Source organism: Microtus ochrogaster, chromosome 10 (genome assembly GCF_000317375.1).
Source record: "Microtus ochrogaster isolate Prairie Vole_2 chromosome 10, MicOch1.0, whole genome shotgun sequence".
Taxonomy (NCBI): Eukaryota; Metazoa; Chordata; class Mammalia; order Rodentia; family Cricetidae; genus Microtus; species Microtus ochrogaster.
In genome coordinates this window covers 34983288-35000924 of record NC_022016.1, presented here as the reverse complement: position 1 = coordinate 35000924, position 17637 = coordinate 34983288, and the positions used below count along the sequence as shown (strand labels likewise).

The window sequence follows — 17637 nt, the reverse complement described above, 5'->3', positions numbered from 1 at the left end:
CGAGGCCAGCCTGGTCTACAGAGCTAGTTCCAGGACAGGCTCCAAAGCCACAGAGAAACCCTGTCTCGAAAAACCAAAAAATAAAAAAATAAAAACCCAGTCTGGGAAAGTCACGCGAGGAAACCCTGTGGGTTTTGGCACCACGCCTCTCCTCCCCCGCTGCCGGAATGGATTTGCCCAGAGTTTCTCTTTTTAGCTCACAAAAAGGGTCTAGGAGAACAGTCAGGGTAACAGTGAGGTGGTTTGTCCCATACCGCACCTATGGGGGACTCTCCGCTCTGGCGGGTTTTAACGAAGTCTAAGTGGGCGGAGCCATGCCGGACGCGCTGAGGTACTGAAGTTTCTAAGCCTCCCGCGTCAGGGACTTGGCAATGGAGCCGTTGCCTTCCCCGCCCGCCTCCCGTGGTTGGCCTGGGCGTCGCAGGGACTGTCCCGAAGCCTGTGCCCATGGCCGTACCAAGGTTCGCGAGCGTACTCCTCCATGGCGCCTGGAGCAGTCGGTCGCACTGGCGAGCCACTCCCCCTCCCCTCGGACCGCCCGCAAATGCGGAGGCGTCGTACGTAGGCAAAGGAAACAATTGGTTTTCCTTGCTTACGTAAGGCCGTGGGCGCGTTCTTATTGGCTAGACAGGCAGGCCACGTCCGTTCCTGTAAGCCTCTGGCGTCGACCAGTTAACTGCGTCTGGGGAGAGCGGGGAGCATTTTGTTCTTTTAAAGGAGAGCCCTTCGATATTGGTAAGCATAGTGACAAAGAGGGAGGGGAGGGCAGGTGACAGACTTTGCTTATTCACGTCGCTGGATTGGTAACGGCGGGGTAGAAGCTTTCTTCTAGAGCTGGAGATGGTGTTGGCATTTTTGCGCCCCCATCCCAGCGCCTTGGTTTCTCCCACTGTGGTGACTTGGAGGAACGTTGGGTGATCCCATTTAGGGTTGCGGGTGTGTTCCACTTGGTCCCTCCGGCGGTGGGCGGAGCCTTGGCCTGGAGAGGAACTGGGTCTTCGGTGCATCCGGTCCCGGTGTCCTGGTCCGGTCCTTAGAGTTCTGGTGGTACTAGCCCAGGCCATACTGCCACATATTTCTTTCATCTTTTAGCACGCACTTTTGTTCGGTCCTTCGAGCTACTACTGGTGCAGTCAGGTAGGTGTGTGCGGGGCGGGGGGAGGTGGCGTCAAATAAGCACTCGCTGCCGTGTGGTACATTTTTACTGGATATCCTGACTGGAATGTTTATCGGCTCTGCCGCTGTCGTGTGATGCATGGTTACTGGATATCCTGACTGGAATGTTTATCGGATCTGTCGTTCAGTACTGTCTGTTGCTTCCTAGGTCTGGCCCCACAATGCCGCTCCCGGTTGCACTGCAGACCCGCTTGGCGAAGAGGGGCATCCTCAAACATTTGGAGCCCGGTGAGAAAGCAAATAACAGAAGGGTCTACCATGTGCCGGTGTTACCAGACGTCTGTGGTTCTGTTCTCTAACCCGGTCCTGCCCCCTCCCGCCCCCGTCAAACCCAGGTGCATGCTAAACAGGCGCGAACCGTCGTCCCCAGCCCCAAAGCACACACCTTTTCCGCGCTTGCGTTGCTGGGGTCAAACTCATACTCTTGGATGTGCTCTACTATTGAGGCTTTGTTGTTAATACATGATAGCTTGCACGGCCTGGCAGGCATCTTAATGCCAATATAATTTCCTGGTATCCATTACTACTGCATAGTAAGTACTGTGTGAAGCGTAGACTGGAGGATAGAGTTTAATTTAATTCATGAATAAAGTGGGCATGGTGGTATGTACCAATAGTCTCAACTACTTAGGAGACTGAGATAGGAAGATGACTTGAGCCCAGGAGATCAATGCAGCCATGGCAACTTGGCGAGACCCAGTCTTCAGAAACTAAAGCTAAGGGCTGGAGAGATGTCTCAGTGGTTAAGAACACTGCCTGCTCTTCCAAAGGTCCTGAGTTCAATTCCCGGCAACTACATGGTGGCTCACAACCATCTGTAATGAGGTCTGGTGCCCTCTTCTGGCATACAGACAGAATATTGTATACATAATAAATTAATTAATTAATTAAAAAAAAACTAAAGCTAAGCTGCGCCGGTGGTGGTGACACACTCCTTTAAAACCCAACACTCCAGACCAGATATTTTTTTCTGCACACTCCAAAAATAACAAAATCCAAAGAGGTAACTACTTGCTATTAATGTTTGAGACATGGTCTTGGTCTCGCCCTATAGTTCTGGCAGGCCTGGAAGTCATGTAGATCAGGCTGGCTTTGAATTCACAAAGATCTGTCTGTCTCTGCTTTTCTAATGCTGGGATTAAAGGTGTCCACCACCACTGGGCCAGTATTTATTTTATATTAATAAATAGTAAGAGTGATATATTCTGCAGTCTCTGTTTCAAATATAGTGATAAGGTGTTAATGGTTTGTGGTTTTTAACTCAGCAAATGTACTGTGATGATAGGCATGATAACCTATTAACATTTATTTGGGGCCACCTAAGTGCCTGGCACATATATCAATAGTCTAAAATGATCATCTATCAATTAGGTTTATGAAATGGCATTTCATTTGTATTTTAATAAATAAAACTTGCCCGAGGATCAGAAAAGTAAAACAGCTACACTGGCCAGCCTCACAGACCAGGCAGCAATAGCACACACCTTTAATCCCAGTAGCTACACTAGCAGTGGTGGTGCTCACCTTTAATCCCAGAACTAGAGAGGATTATAAAACGGGAGGAGACAGCTCTCAGTCTGTCTCATTAGCAGAGGTAAGAGCCAGTGACTGGCTGCTTTGCTTTTCTGACCTTCAGGTTGAACCCCAATTTTTGTCTCTGGGTTTTTATTACCCGTGCTACAGGTTTACTGTATTACTAGCTGCTAATTACACATTATTGCCAATAATAATAAAATTTGGCGTGAGTTTTGACCCATATGGTGTGTTAGGCACTGGAAAGTGAATCATAATACTGTATGGATAACTGACATCTATTACAGGACTACTTTGGGCCAGCCACAGACTTTGTACCTAATAGTGCTAATTTTTTTTTTTTTTTGTTGAAGCTAGGGTCTGAATCCAGGGTTTTAGGCAAACCCCATATCATTTTTGTTTAAGTCTCTTGAGTACTGATCCCATTGCTGAAAGCATATATCTATTTGCACTCTGAGTATCACAGAAGTCTGTTTTGTTATGAAAATGTACATGACCCAATTCTACACCCCAGTCAAACAGTCCTTTGGGGAAGGATGTGAACTCCTCTGCTGAGCAGCCATTGTTTAGACTATTTCCAAGGCTCCTGTTTCCTTGTATGAGCACCATGCCGGTGTTATTCTGTTACCCTAGTGGCCATCTCCACTTGTCAGTCACAAGATTCATAAAGGGATCGAAGACTCTGAAGAATTTCGTGTACATGTCTGCCACCATTTAACTTCAATGATAACTTCTTGTTCATAAATTTCTTCAGTTCGGGAAGGTGGGCCTTGCTCATAGCGACTCTTCAGCCGGCTCCACATGGGAAGGAGCAGGTGGCCTTGCAAAAGCACGCGCAGCAGGCCAGGTGCTCGATAGTATATCTTTTATTAGCAATAGCAATATGGATGATCATACGTGACATTTCTTTTGATGTCACTGGGCTGGGATGTGCATTGGTTTTTGGATTTTTGAGACAGGCTTTTTCTCTGTGTAGCGTTGGCTGTCCTGGAACTCACAGAGATCCTTCTGTCTCTGGCTCCCAAGTGCTGGGATTAAAGGTGTGTGCCACCAATTGGCATGGCATATGCATTTTATTGTTGGTTATACCCACAGCTGAAATCTGGTATGGGCCTACTGATAGCCAGGCATTGAGCTGATAATAAACACCATTTTTATTCTATCACCAGGTATCTTGCTGCAGGCTTACTATATGTTAGCCCTTGGGAGTAGGTTCAGAGCAATGTTTGAATTAATTCCTTGCTGTACGTGACTCAGAAACCCATCACAGTTCAGAAGGTGAATAGGTGACCTATTGTTTTTAGGCAACCCCCTGCTATTTAAACCCATTTCATTTGAATAGGTTTGGATGATACAGGGCCACATGATATCTGAACTCAGGAACTGGTAGGTTTTTGAAGATTCTCTATCAACTGTCAATGCATAGCTCTGTCTTCTACGTACAGTGGTGTAAATGTGAGTGGTTATGGCCCCAGGCCCTGAGTATGGGAAGAGAATCCCCGGGGTTCTTAAACTGCTTTTCTGTCTCCCTGTTCTTGCAGAGCCAGAGGAAGAGATTATTGCTGAGGACTATGACGATGACCCTGTCGACTATGAGTCCACCCGGTTAGAGGGTCTGCCACCGAACTGGTACAAGGTGTTTGACCCTTCTTGGTGAGCCTCCCAACATAAGGCAGGAGGGATGGCTGGCTTTTCCCTTCCTGTGTTAATGAGGAAGGTATCTACTATGGAGCCATGGAGAAGATCTAAGCAGAGGTCAGGGAAACAATTGACATAAGGGACATCTGTGTTGACGTTCCCTTCCCTCTCACTGCCCATAGTGGACTCCCCTATTACTGGAATGTCGAGACAGACCTCGTGTCGTGGCTCTCACCACATGACCCCAACTTTGTCGTTTCCAAATCTGCCAAGAAACTGAGGACCAATAATGCTGGTGAGTTGGCAAATGCATGGGTATCTCAGTGATTCTTACAGTCTCAGAGAGGGGCTGAGGAGACCATATGTAGAAGAGAGGGCTTCTGACTTCTGTGTTACCACAGAGGCTGAGGACAAGTTGGACCGGAATCATGAGAAGTTGGACAGAAATCATGAGAAGTCAGACCGAAGTCACGAGAAGCCAGACAGGAGCCATGAGAAGGCAGACCGAAACCATGAGAAGTCTGATCGAGAGCGGAGCTATGACAAAGTGGACAACAGAGAGAGAGATCGGGACAGGGAACGAGATCGGGACCGGGGGTATGACAAGGCAGACCGGGAAGATGGCAAAGACCGGCGCCACCATCGCAGAGAGGAGCTAGCTCCTTACCCCAAGAACAAGAAGGGTAAGCAGATCAGGTTGGGACTAGTGAGGTACCAGGGCACAGGAATATAAGGAACGCATATCTAGACCCCGGCTCCTGGAGAATGGTGCTGTGGGCCATGGTAGCCCCTGGCAACACTTCTTCCTGGGAGAAGGGGCTCAGTGATCTGGGGCTCATTGGACCTTAAGTGAAGAATTTAATCAACTACTTATTTCTATAGCGGCGAGCCGGAAAGATGAAGAATTAGACCCTATGGATCCCAGCTCGTACTCAGATGCACCCCGGTAAGTAAAACCCCCTGACAATCCTGGCTTTTCATGCTTGTCGCTACACCTGTGAACAGTACCTTCCTCCTGTATTTCTTCCCATTCTTTAATCGTGGGCAGTTGGGAAAATGTCCACTATACCCTTTTCCTGTCCTCTAATTGTCTGTTGTCCCCAGGGGCACATGGTCAACAGGACTACCCAAGAGGAATGAGGCCAAGACAGGCGCCGACACGACAGCAGCTGGGCCCCTCTTCCAGCAGCGCCCATACCCTTCCCCAGGGGCTGTGCTCCGCGCCAACGCTGAGGCCTCCCGAACCAAACAGCAGGACTGACCCTTTGCTGTAGCTTTGGCAGTTTGCCTTCCTGCTTTCTTCCTTGTGGCTCTGGATGTAGGGCCCAGAGCTTCGCACATGCTGAATAAGTATCCCACCAATGAGCTACACTCCCACCCCCCCTAATTGTTTGTAATAAAAGCTTTGTTGTGGATCATACTCAGGAGGCTTGAGTGCTTCCTTCCTTTCCAGGCTTCCCAACCCAAACTGACAAGATGCAAAACACATTTTATTTGCAGAAACTCACCTAAGAAATACTGCAAAGTAGCGGGAGTTGAGGTGGGCCCATTAACAGGTTAGTCATGTCAGCCCTATGTGGGGCAGGGTTGGTGGGGACAGGGAGTTCCCATGTCTACCTCACCCTACCCCTAATACTGATAAGAGTTTAGTCCCAGCTGGGCCAGGGCAAGAAGGGAGAACGAAGGCAGGCCAGCATCTTCAATTCCAGCAGCTACGAGCCCTTCACCTTGGTGAGCAACCTGTGGTGAACATGGGAAGGAAAGAGAAACACAGAAAGCTGGGGTGGGCTGGCAAGAGGGTTCCCCGAGCAAGCGAAGGTGGTAGTAGTAAACTAGTAATCCTGGGGTTAATATCGGTGCTTATGTGGAGAGAGCAGGCCCTGGGTCAGAGAGCTACACATGCGCTAAATAAATACAACATCTTTATTTGGCATTGGGTATCCTGACATGTTCATTACAGTTCCTTAGAAAACAACACCCCTCCCAAAAATCAGAACAAATTAATCAAAAATAAAGATCCAATGGCCCTATTTACAATAGCAAAGACAGCCCAGGCACCGTCCATGCGTGTATTTATGCACACACGTGTGCGTACATTCACTCACACACAAACAGGCACACACATCTGGGATACAGTTAAGGAGTTAATAAGCTTTGGGGAGTGCGGGGGTGCAGGTTCCATGATTCATCAATTCTGACACCCGCCATGAAGTAAGGGTGTTTTAAACAGCCAATGGGGCTGAAGAGTGGGACTGGCAGCTTTATTTTTCCTTTGGATGTTTCAGAAGATAATCAACCCTTCATCCGTCTCTTCAATTACGTAAGATTCAGCCATTTCAGGATTTCCCCTCCCCATTTCCCCAACACTCTGGATCATTATTAATCTGATTATCACAAATGCCCAAACTACTGAACAGCGAATGGTGCTTATTGCACCCTCCCCAACATGAGCTGATGCAAAATTCTCAGCTTGTGCCTCTCTCCTCACTCCAGGCACTTACAACAGGCTGATCTTCAAGGGTCTCTGTAACAGGGAAACTGCCCAAAAGCCACATCAGAGACCAAGCTGTTGACATGATCCAGGGTGATGGTGCAGGAGAGAAGGCCTCACACAATAGGAAATGGAACCCCACGGGTAGTCATTAGTCGTTACTGAAGAGCTGCAGGGCTTTTGTCCAGTCTGCAGGATGGCTGGAATGAACTATCCCAGGCATGAGAGACAGAACATCTCCAGCAGAGGGTCGTGGGGAAAAGCCTGGAATAGCAGTGCCCCAACCCTGTTCCCAAAGAGGTTAGCCTTGGTCAGAGGAAGCTGCTCAATAAAGCTCCTTCAGGAAAGGGGGGTCCATCTACCAGGAAGGCTCATATCCCTAATTCCATATCCCTCTAGAAGTATGGGAGAAAAAAAACCCTCCAACCCCACAAAAATCAGGCCCTGGCAACAACTTTGAACCTGTAGCAGCCCAACCCCCTCCACCCAACCCCCTACCCTGGCTCCCCCAACCACTACCAGCTCTCACTTCACCAGCACTGACTTTGGCAGAAAGGGCTCCGTGATGAGGTCTCCTCGAGAAGACAGCTGCGGTGGCGGTGGCTGCCCAGGAGGCTGCTGGTGAATGCAGGGCCCGGAGGCAGAGGCAGAAGTGGAGGCTATGGCTTTGACTGCACCTCGGGGGAGGCTGTAGAGGTAGACGGCACCAATGACCAGCCCAGCGCCCAGGGCAAATAAAGGGTCCAGGTGGAAGCCAAAGAGGCGAATGGAGGCAACAGTGGACAGCACAATGGACAGGGAGGTGGCAAAGCCCTTGAGGATGTTATCAGCATACTTGACAACGACAGCCACCAGGAGCCCACCAAAGGCTTGGTTTAGTACCACACCCCAGACAGCAGGTGTGTACCCAAAGAAGAAGCCTTGATGGGCTACAGCAGTGCCCTCAGCCCACCAGAGCCCCACCAGGCCCAGTGCTGTGCCAAAAAGGCCTAGCTGTAGGTTACGCAGCCACACAGAACCTGAGCTGCCTTTGAGGATCTTCTCAAAGTAGACCCCTGCGAAGCCTGAGGAGAGGCAGGAGGCCACGACAGCTGCTAGTCCTGCCCCGGGATTCTGATCCAGTGGCCGAGGGCCACCGCTACCAGCTTGCTGTGCCTGGACAATCGCAACACCAGTGAATAGCAGTACCAGGGAGGCCCACTGCAGGCGTGAGAGGCTGCGGTTCAACATGAGCACGGAGAACAGTGCTGTAGTCAAAATCTTCAGCTGATATGTCACCTGCAAGTTGCATATGAAAGGCACTGAGGGCTGACCCCAACTCCCAGGAAGTGCAAGGGGCAGGGGACAGTACCCACTGTGGCTCTTCAGGCATAATGAAAAGGAGGGGTGGGGTACATGACAATAAAATTAACCAACCACTGACTACTGACTAATTTGTGGCTAACTAGTTCCCAAAGCCCCTCCCAGATGGCTAGGGATACAGTCAATAGGTAACGAGCTTGCCTAGCATACACAGACTGCTGGCTTCCATCCCCAGCACCAGATGCACTGGCATACGCCTATAATCCCAGCACTTGAAAAATGGAGGCAGGAGGATCAGAAATTCAAAGTCATTCTTGGTTATGTAGAGTCAGAGGCCAGTCTGGGCTAGAAATGGTCTCAAAAAAAGAAAAAAAAGAACCTCCAGGCCAGGCAGTGGTGGTGGTGCATGCCTTCAATTCCAGCACTTAAGGCGTGACTACAGAGCCAGGGTGGTGGTGGCTCAGACCTTTAATCACGCACTCAGGAGGCAGAGACAGGCAGATCTCTGTGAGTTCAAGGCCAGCTTGATCTACAGAGTGAGTTCCAGAACAGCCAGAGCTGAGAGAATCCCTGTCTTGAAAAGCAAACAGAGGAGACTCCATGGATCTGCCGCCGGAAATACATACTGGACCTTTGCTGATAGGCCACAACCTCATGGTGATTAATAGAAATGGGTTAAATCAAGATTTGAGAGTTAGCCAATAAGAGGCTAGAACTAATGGGCCAAGCAATAACTTAATTAATACAGTTTCTGTGTGGTTATTTTGGGTGTAAGCTAGCCAGGCAGCTGGGAAAAACAAGTGGGCCCTCTCCCCTTACAACAATTGGCACTCCGTGTTCAACTAACCCCAAGTAAAATCTGAGAGGGCTTGAAAAAGGAATTCTAGACTAAAAAAAAAAATAGAAAAAAAGAAAAACAGACAAACAAAAAAGAAAAGAACCTCTCAGTGAGTTACAAAAAAGTAGCTGTGCCTAAGTGTCCTGAGTCACACGTAAATCTGCAACCCAATACTATTTTCCTAGCTATGTGATAGGGACAAATCACTTGTCCTTTCTCAGGCCTGGCATCATCTCTATAAAGTAAGACTGATGTATGTAAAACACCTCCAAGCAGGCGATAAAGAGGGTCGTCTTCAACCACAACAAACCCAGAAAATATTTTAGATTACTGTGTCCAGCATGGCCTGGGCACTATATCAGAAATAGTGCATCTAATCTTCACAAGTACCCTGGAACTGAACACCACTAGAATCTGCAATTTAATGATGAGAAAGCTAGGCAATGGTCACTCATGACTGCAATCACAACACTTAGAAGTTGGAGTAAGAATAATGAGTTCAAGGCCAGACTGATCCTGTCTCAAAAACCAAACAAAATAAAAGCTGAAGATATAACTTAGCTGGTATTTTGCTTAGCAGGCACAAGTGCTAGGTACGGTCCCTAGCACCTCATCATAAACAGGGCATGGTGACACACACACCTATAATCCTAACATTTGAGGGGTCAAAGCAGGAGGATCACAGCATGTCATGTTACATAACAAGTTGACAGTCAGCCTGGGCTACATGAGAGAGACCCTGTCTAAAGATAACGAAATGAAATAATAAAATAAGGATGGGCAAATAAAAGTAGAGAAAGGTAAGTGACTGACTCCCCAAATCACAGAGTTAGAAAGCAGCAGCACTGGGATTTGAACCCAGGCAACCTTGCTATATCTAGGTTCTTTAATCAACCTTCTGAAAACAAGACTAACCATAGATGCTACAGATTTACCAATCAAATCAAAGACTCTTTCTGGGTATTTTTCTTTGGATAGGGTTTAAGAAATATTTGATGCGTGCAGGTGTTTTGCCTGCATGAATATCTGTGCACCACAAACATAGCTAGTGCTTTTGGAGGTGAGGAGGGCATCAAATCCTCTGAAAATGGAGCTACAAATGGTTGTGGGTGCTATGTGGGTGCTAGGACTCAAACCTGGGTCCTGTAGAAGAGCAGTCAGTACTCTTAACTGTTGAGCCCCATCTCTTTTTTTATTTATTTATTATGTATACAATATTTTGTCTGTGTGTATGTCTACAGGCCAGAGAGGGCATCAGACCTCACTACAGATGGTTGTGAGCCACAATGTGGTTGCCGGGAATTGAACTCAGGACCTTTGGAAGAGCAGCCAGTGCTCTTAACAACTGAGCCATCTCTCCAGCCCCCTGAGCCCCATCTCCTAAGTCTCCTAAAATAGTTTCTTTTTTGAAACTATTTTATTTACATATTTATTCATTATGTATATCTTGCTCTATCTGCATGGCATAAGAGGGCACCAGATCTCATTGTGAGTCACCATGTGGGTGGTGGGAATTAACTCAGGACCGCTGGAAGAGCAGCTAGTGCTCTTAACCTCTAAGCCATCTCTCCAGTCCAAGAAATAGTTTCATTTTGTAGTCCTCAAACCCCAAATCCTCCTGCTTCAACTTCCTGAGTGCTGGGTTTGCAGGTATATGCCACCATGTCTGGTCTTAGGTATATTTTCAGTTTTCCCAGCATCCCACTTATTCCCAATTTTGACACATATGGAAGCCAAAGTGGAGGGAGTTCAAAGAATATTCTGAAAGTGACATAGTTCCTGCTCTTTACAGACCACCTCCCTCCATCTCCCTCTCCCACTTCCCCAGGAGCTATGCTGGGCTGGGGGCTCACCTGGAAAGTGGCAGCTGGCAGGTTGGAGATGGCAACATACTGGAGGTTATTCTGCAAGGTATAGATGAGAGACGGCACAGCAAGCTTGAGTGTGTCCACATACTGCACCAGGACAGCCTCATGGAGGAAGAGAACCAGGTGCTTCACATTACCTATGTGGGAAGAAGGTCTGCTGAGGATTGGGACCAGGCTTGGCCCCTTTGCTCACCTCCCAGTCCTGCCTTCCCTCACCGCCGAACTACTCTCCCCCTCCTAGCAGCTCAGTTTCTTCTACAGTAGCACAGCAATGCCAATAAGAACTTTTTCTGAGTTTGACCTGGTGGCACACACCTTTTATCCCCACCCCTGGGAGATGGAGGCAGGTGGATCTGGTTAGTTTGAGGCCAGTGCCAGACCAGCAAGGACTACATAATGAGATTGTCTTTTAAACAAAAAGCTTTTCTGATACAGAACTTAATGGCTGCAAGGGGGAATGGTGATATAGTTCAGGGGTTGGGCACTTGCCTAGCAGATGTGTGTGTGTCCCCAGGTTTTACCCCAACACTGTAAGAAAAAAATACTAACAGTCACAAAACTATTACCTATCCCACTATGCCTGCTGTCAACCATAGTCTACCTTCCCTGGCATGAACCCATTTAGGGCAAGCACTTGACATGTCTGTACAATGAAATAATTACCAGTAACTAGAAGCATGTGACACAGAGCTTCCTGGTTACTGGGCAGGGGTATACAACTATCAGAAGGGAGGTTTCAGATTTGTTTGTTTTCTGATTCGTCCAGGGCCTCACACACCACTGAGCTACACATCCAACCCAAGGCTTTTAAACACCCTAGTTCCTTAATGGTCCATGAGCCACTTAAGGACAGAATACATTTCCCATCAAACAAATCCTTTTTCTCAGCCCTAGACACATTAAGCTGCCCCTGCCCTATGAATGAATGCAGCCCCTTTTCCTTTCTTCTCAAAACAGAGTCTCTCTATGGAGCCTGGGCTGGCCTCAAATTCTCCTCCATCCTTCTGCCCTAGCTTCTTGAGTAAGCACCAACATGTACCAGTTGGATGTAATCCTTTTTTGTTTTTTTGTTTTTTTGAGACATGGTTTCACTTTGTAGCCAAGACTGGTCTTGAACTCACAGATCCACCTTGCCTGTCTCCCAAGTGCTGTGATTAAAGGCGTTCGCCACCATGCCAGTTCTTGACCATTAAACAGAAGTCTGGTTGAGAACTTCTACAATTAACCGAGTATCATTTCCTATGTAATAAAGTCTATGTAAAGCTCACCACATTTTTTTGAGACAGGGTTTCTCTGTAGCTTTGGAGCCTGTCCTGAACTAGCTCTGGTAGACCAGTCTGACCTTGAACTCACAGAGATCTGCCTGCCTCTACCTCCTGAGTGCTGGGATTGAAGGTGTGCACCACCACTGCCTGGCAAAACTCATTACATTTTTAGTTTTGGTCTTTGAGATTAAACCTAAGACCCCCAAGTGTGTTAAGCACATTTACCAACTGAGTTATATACCCAGCCCTACATCTTACTAGTATTATTTCATTTAGACAGAGTTCATAGAACCCAAACTGGCCTTGAACTTGCTATGGAACCAAGGATGAATTCATCTTTTAGGTTTTACCTGAAGTCAGTTATCCCTAGAAGATCTCCACAACCACACTGCACAGGGTCAGCTTAGGAATGCCTGTCTGATGCTGATCCATAAAATTCTCCCCCTGCCCATCACAGCACTTATTTCAGTAGTAATTAATGGATTTTTGACTTCGTATTTTCCAGGTGTTAAGAAGGTAATATGCGTACCACAAAACACATCACAAATCCTACATAGCTATAACTGCATATCATAAAAAAGCACATCCATATTTCTGTGGAGAATTCTGTAGACATACACACAAAGTGGAAAAACTCAAACATAGGTCTACCAAGAACTCCACATCAGGTCAGGTTTAGGTTGCTGGTTATTTTGGTTTTTCAGATTTCAAAGTCTTACTATGTAGCTGAGGAAAGCCTCTTACTCAAGTGCCAGGATTACAAGCATACAGTGATGTTTCTTTTGTAGTGATGGGGATGGAACCTAAGGCTTTAGCACATGCTGAGTGAGTGTTCAACACTGGGGGCGAGGTTATCATCAACTAATTCAAGAAAAAGCAAAGTGAGCAGAGAGTGATGAAGTGCCTGTATTTGCAACCCAAGCTACCAGAGAGGCGGAGGGAGGAGGGACACTTTAGCCCACCAGCTGGAGTTTAAGATGGGTCTAGTTGGTGCGGTGAGATCTTGTCTCAAAAGGGGAAAGAGAGGGAGAGCCAGACAGGCGAGCAAATTAAATTTGTGGGTCATCATGGTGGTGCATACCTAAAATCATATTTGGGAGGTAGAGGCAAGAGGATCAGGAGTTCAAAACCAAGCTCAGCTACAGTGTTAGAAACCAGCCTGGGCTATCTGAGATGATCTCAAAAAATCAAAATAGGGCCAGCAAGATGGCGCATCAGGGTAAGGGTACTTGCTGCCAAGCCTGATATGAATTCCCAAGACCCATATGATGTAACGAGAGATTCAGTTCTTTTAAGGTGTCTACTGACTTCCACTTGCATGCATAGCACATGGGTGCCCACCTCCCAAATTAATAATAATAATAATAATAATAAAACTGTGGATAAAAGCTATTGTTGCCAGGTGGTTGTGGAGCATGCCTTTAATCCCAGCACTCAGGAGTCAGGCAGATCTCTGAGTTCAAGGCCAGCCTGGTCTACAGAGTGAGTCCCAAGTCACTCAGGGCTGATACACAGAGAAACCCTGTCTTGAAAAAAAAGTAAGAAAAGAAAGAAGGCATTATAACTTTGAACACTTATGAACCACTTAATCTTCTGGGTTTCTGATTTGTGTGTGGGAATGTGGACGAACTGGTGCCCTCATCCACACATGGACATGTGGACGACAGAGACTGATATTGGGTGTCTTCCTCTATCACTTTCCACCTTATTATTTTTTGCTTGTTTGTTTTCAAGACAGGGTTTCTCTGTGTAACAGCCCTAGCTGTCATAGAACTAGCTCTTGTAGACCAGGCTGGTCTTGAACCCACAGAGATCCACCTGCCTCTGTCTCCCGAGTGCTGGGATTAAAGGGGTGCACCACCACCGCCCAGCATCTTACCCATGAAGCCATCTTCCCTGCCCCTATTGTTTTGGTTTTTGCATGCACATGTGTGTGTATATGTGTGTTACTGGGGATGAACCTACAGCCCTAAACAAATTAGGTAAGTGTTCTACAGCTGGGCTACATTTCTAGTCCTTTTATCTGTATTATGTGTGATGTATGCGTTTGAGTGTGAGCATGCACAGTCCATGGTGTGGAGGTCCAAGGACACCTTAGAGGCTAAAGTCAGTTCTCTCCTTCCATCATGGGTCCTGGGAATAGAGTTCAGGCTGTCAGGATTGCATGGCAAGAGCTTTTACCTTACCTGCTAAGCTATCTTGCCAGTCCTATGTTTTGAGACTGGGTCTTACAAAGTTGATCAGGCTAGTATTGAATTTATGATTTCCCTGCCTCAGCTTCTCAAGCAGCTAAGATTACAGACCTGCACAATCAGGCCTGGTTTGGCTTTTTTATTCATTGGTGGTTTGGGGGTTTTGTTTGTTTGTTTTGTTTTGAGGCAGGATCATGTTTCCTGTCAAACACCTTTTATTTGGATTTTTGTTTTGTTTTGTTTTGTTTTTCAAGACAGGGTTTCTCTGTAGCTTTGGCGCCTGTCCTGGAACTAGCTCTTATAGTCCAGGCTGGCCTCGGACTCACAGAGTTCCGCCTGCCTCTGCCTCCCAAGTGTTGGGATTAAAGGCAGGCACCACCACCGCCCAGCTTTGAGACAGTATCTTGCTTCAGCCTAGGAAGACGTGGAATTTATGATCCTCCTGCCTCAGATGACAGGTATGAACCACCATCCCTAGCTTTATTGTTATTTCATCATGTATGATTTTTATTATGCTTCCTTGTTTTAGATAGAATTTCAGATAGCTCAAGCTATCCGTGAACATTCACTACATAGTCAAAGATGACCTTGAACTTCTGATCCTTCTGCCTTAGATTATAGGCATTTATCATAACTGTTTTTTGGTGCTGGAGATCAAATACAGAGCTTTATATATGCTAGGCAAGCACTCTATCAATTAAACTACACCAACTCTAGGTATTATAATTCCACTTATTGCTTGTTTTCTTGTTTTGCAGCTAGCCTTGAATTCATGGAATTAACTGATGCTGTGCCTTAGTATGCTGACCAGCTGTGGTTACAAGTGCAGATGTGTAAAAGATATGTAGCTCAGCAGTGAGCAGCTAGCTTTCTGACAGGGTGGTCAAAAGTTGAGAGTTGTAAGCCTGGATAATGTGTGGAAAGATAGCTTTACTATTTTATTATTCTTTCTGACTCTGTGTGTGTGTGTGTGTGTGTGTGTGTGTGTGTGTGTGAGTGTAGTGGAATTCTCCATATTCTTTTCCCTTTCTCTCTCTCTCTTTTAGACAAAAGCACGTGTAGCCCAGGCTAGCCTTGAACTTCCTATGTTATCTTGAGCTCCTCGTCGTCCTGCCTCCACCTTCCAAATGCTGTTACTAGAGGCATGTGCCACTATACTTGGCTTCCACGGGATAAAGTTAAATCTTTGAATCACTGTTGAGTGTTCTGTTGCCTATTGGGCAGACTATGTCACTACTGCAGTTCCCAGGTTTAAGGGACATACAAGTGCAGAGGCAACTAGGCACAGCTGGAGTGGCAAGGAAGCTTAGATGGCACTTACATACTCCAAAAGCACTTTCAGAAAGATTCTCCCAGAAAACAAGCCTCCCCGGCGTGCTTACACACAGGGAGTCAGATCAACCACCCAGCCCCTTCCCTGACTCATACCCCTCTTCTGTGCGAAGAGCAGCAGGAGACAGGTGACACCTTTGAGTACTTCAGCCATGACTACAGCGGTGGTGGCAAAGAAGCGGTCCCCAGGCAGTGTGCGAGCATATCGAATGCTAAGGATGAGGGAGGCGTTCTGGACCACCAGCACAGCTAAGGATATGTACTTGAGGCGCCGGTGAGCTGTAGGGAGTGGAAGGGACATAGAAGGATGGGGTCAGAAGCTGTCACGGTTTAGCCACCCACCTCCCCCCTCTTCTCAATCAAAATCCTTCCAGCCACTGGAACTTCCTCTGCCTGCCCTTCCTGACTCAACTGAGAATCTGATTCCCTACCTGTTTCCACACCCTCTGTTGCCGGCAAGTGTCAGACAGGGTCCCATTCTGGCCAGCTCTTACTGTGGAATCCCTGGTAGGGTGTGAGGAAATGGCCTAGGCAGGCCCTGGACACACATACCCACTTCTCCCTCCCTGGGGAAGCAGCTCTTTCCCAGACAGCATCGCCCAGATTTACTGAATGCGTGCAGCATGCATATCACTGCGTTATGGGATTCACATGGATTCTCACCCAGCATTTGGTCTCTGAGGGTACTTTGAAACATCCCATTTTGTGGATGAGCAAACTGAGGATTTCTAGGAAGTGATGTTTCTACTTGCAGGACTGTCCCATAAATGAAATATCAGAATATAATGAATGGAGCAATTGTTTAAAATGCCCACCTCCTAAGGACTGTCCTACTTTCCTATCTCCTACAATGGTTACCCAACAGTCTGATTACCTTAATCACATACGGAAATACTTCCCTACTGCTGTACACCCTCCTCCCAGCCAAAGAACAATTCTTTGTTCTACCCACACTGACAATGAGCTCTCTCTGCTATATAGGACTTGGCACCCTCAGAATGTTCTTTCCCTGACCTATAAGGAAGGAACCCTCCCACCTCAACATAAATAGAACTATCTCCATTTGGATGGGACAGCCCCAGAACATACTCTCCATGTAATGAAGGACAGCCTCATGCTCAAAATGGATCCACTAGTCACACAAGGATGTGCCCCACCCTGACAATTTATAAGGTCCCTTTATAAGGAAGAAGCCACCACCCTGAGAATCGTCTCTCTCCCTTCTATAAAGAAAAACTCCTACCCCAGAATCCATCTCTCCCTTCTGCAATTAAAGATTGCCCACAGCCCCCGAACATTCTCAGTGGTCTTAGCCTCCTCAAAAGGAAATTTCCCCCACACATTCATAACAGTCTTTATTTCCAAGTCCAGGGCCCCCGTCACAAACACCCACAAAACGACCGATTCCTACCTTGCAACCTACAATGGTCCATTCTCTCCTCCCTTCTTTCAACAACAACAACAACACACACACACACACACACACACACACACACACACACACCACACACGTCGGTCCGTTCACACGAGATGCCGCTGTCACGTCAGCCAAGGATCATTCCACCCCCAAGGTACTCGAACTTCGCCCGGCCAACTGCTCTCTGACTGAGGTCATCTCACCCGCTGTAGCGGACCCAGACTCCAGCATGCCCGCGGACACGGCCCCTGGCCCGGCCGCCGCGGATGATCCGCCAACCCCAACCGCTGCCATGTTGGCATCTGCCCGTCCCGTCCCCTCGGCAACAGCAGGCTACTTCCGTATCCATCACGTCCGCTTCCGGACCTCCGGCGTGGAGGGCGGGGCATTAGCTGGGATTGCGAGGTGGTGTTTTTAGCCCGTTCCAAGCCTGATTCTAAAATGGTGGTTTCGGACTTCCCAGATTCCATCAGCTGGAGACCAAGGACGCCAGAGACCCATCTCCCATAGCCTTTACACATCTATTGGCATGCTCGCGACACTAGACCCGGCCCACACCTCCCGTTTGCCCACCTCACTGACCCC

At 47.5% G+C, this 17637-nt stretch overlaps 3 protein-coding genes across 5 annotated transcripts in view; 1 reads left to right on the top strand and 2 right to left on the bottom strand.

Annotated features, from left to right (window-relative positions):
* The window catches only part of Timm17b (translocase of inner mitochondrial membrane 17B), a 9907-nt gene extending 9375 nt beyond the window's left edge, over window positions 1–532 (bottom strand). Inside the window, exon 1 of the mRNA XM_005352799.2 lies at window positions 458–532. Coding sequence (XP_005352856.1) covers window positions 458–483 — 26 coding nt within the window. The 5' untranslated portion in view covers window positions 484–532. The remainder of the gene's footprint in view (window positions 1–457) is intronic.
* Window positions 533–664: 132 nt separating this feature from the next.
* On the top strand, window positions 665–5763 carry Pqbp1 (polyglutamine binding protein 1). 2 transcript variants are annotated; one of them, XM_005352797.1, is made up of 8 exons: window positions 665–735; window positions 1093–1137; window positions 1325–1404; window positions 4251–4362; window positions 4530–4642; window positions 4749–5030; window positions 5230–5293; window positions 5452–5763. In XM_005352797.1, exons 3-8 carry the CDS (start codon window positions 1338–1340, stop codon window positions 5606–5608), a joined length of 795 nt encoding a protein of 264 aa, XP_005352854.1. In that variant the 5' UTR covers window positions 665–735; window positions 1093–1137; window positions 1325–1337; the 3' UTR covers window positions 5609–5763. The 2 variants fall into 2 exon arrangements, with proteins under 2 accessions (XP_005352854.1, XP_013203909.1); XM_013348455.2 differs by lacking the exon at window positions 665–735 and having other exon boundaries at window positions 975–1137.
* Window positions 5764–5980: 217 nt separating this feature from the next.
* Slc35a2 (solute carrier family 35 member A2) lies at window positions 5981–17605 on the bottom strand. Of its 2 annotated transcripts, XM_005352796.2 has the most exons (5): window positions 17256–17594; window positions 15732–15914; window positions 10832–10983; window positions 7383–8116; window positions 5981–6087 (listed from the first exon to the last, which is right to left on the bottom strand). In XM_005352796.2, exons 1-5 carry the CDS (start codon window positions 17344–17346, stop codon window positions 6060–6062), a joined length of 1188 nt encoding a protein of 395 aa, XP_005352853.1. In that variant the 5' UTR covers window positions 17347–17594; the 3' UTR covers window positions 5981–6059. The 2 variants fall into 2 exon arrangements, with proteins under 2 accessions (XP_005352853.1, XP_013203908.1); XM_013348454.2 differs by lacking the exon at window positions 5981–6087 and having other exon boundaries at window positions 6627–7526; window positions 17256–17605.
* Between the last annotated feature and the right edge of the window lie 32 nt (window positions 17606–17637).

Bases quoted from the DNA above. Each gene is read 5' to 3' on its own strand.
- Pqbp1 (XM_005352797.1), top strand. From the start codon at position 1,338: ATGCCGCTCCCGGTTGCACTGCAGACCCGCTTGGCGAAGAGGGGCATC. The intron at 1,405-4,250 runs GTGAGAAAGCAA...CTGTTCTTGCAG, and splicing joins CCTCAAACATTTGGAGCCCG to AGCCAGAGGAAGAGATTATT. The intron at 4,643-4,748 runs GTGAGTTGGCAA...GTGTTACCACAG, and splicing joins ACTGAGGACCAATAATGCTG to AGGCTGAGGACAAGTTGGAC.
- Slc35a2 (XM_005352796.2), bottom strand. From the start codon at position 17,346: ATGGCAGCGGTTGGGGTTGGCGGATCATCCGCGGCGGCCGGGCCAGGG. The intron at 10,984-15,731 runs GTATGAGTCAGG...CTTCCCACATAG, and splicing joins GCTCTTCGCACAGAAGAGGG to GTAATGTGAAGCACCTGGTT. The intron at 8,117-10,831 runs GTGAGCCCCCAG...TGCAACTTGCAG, and splicing joins TGCCAGCTGCCACTTTCCAG to GTGACATATCAGCTGAAGAT.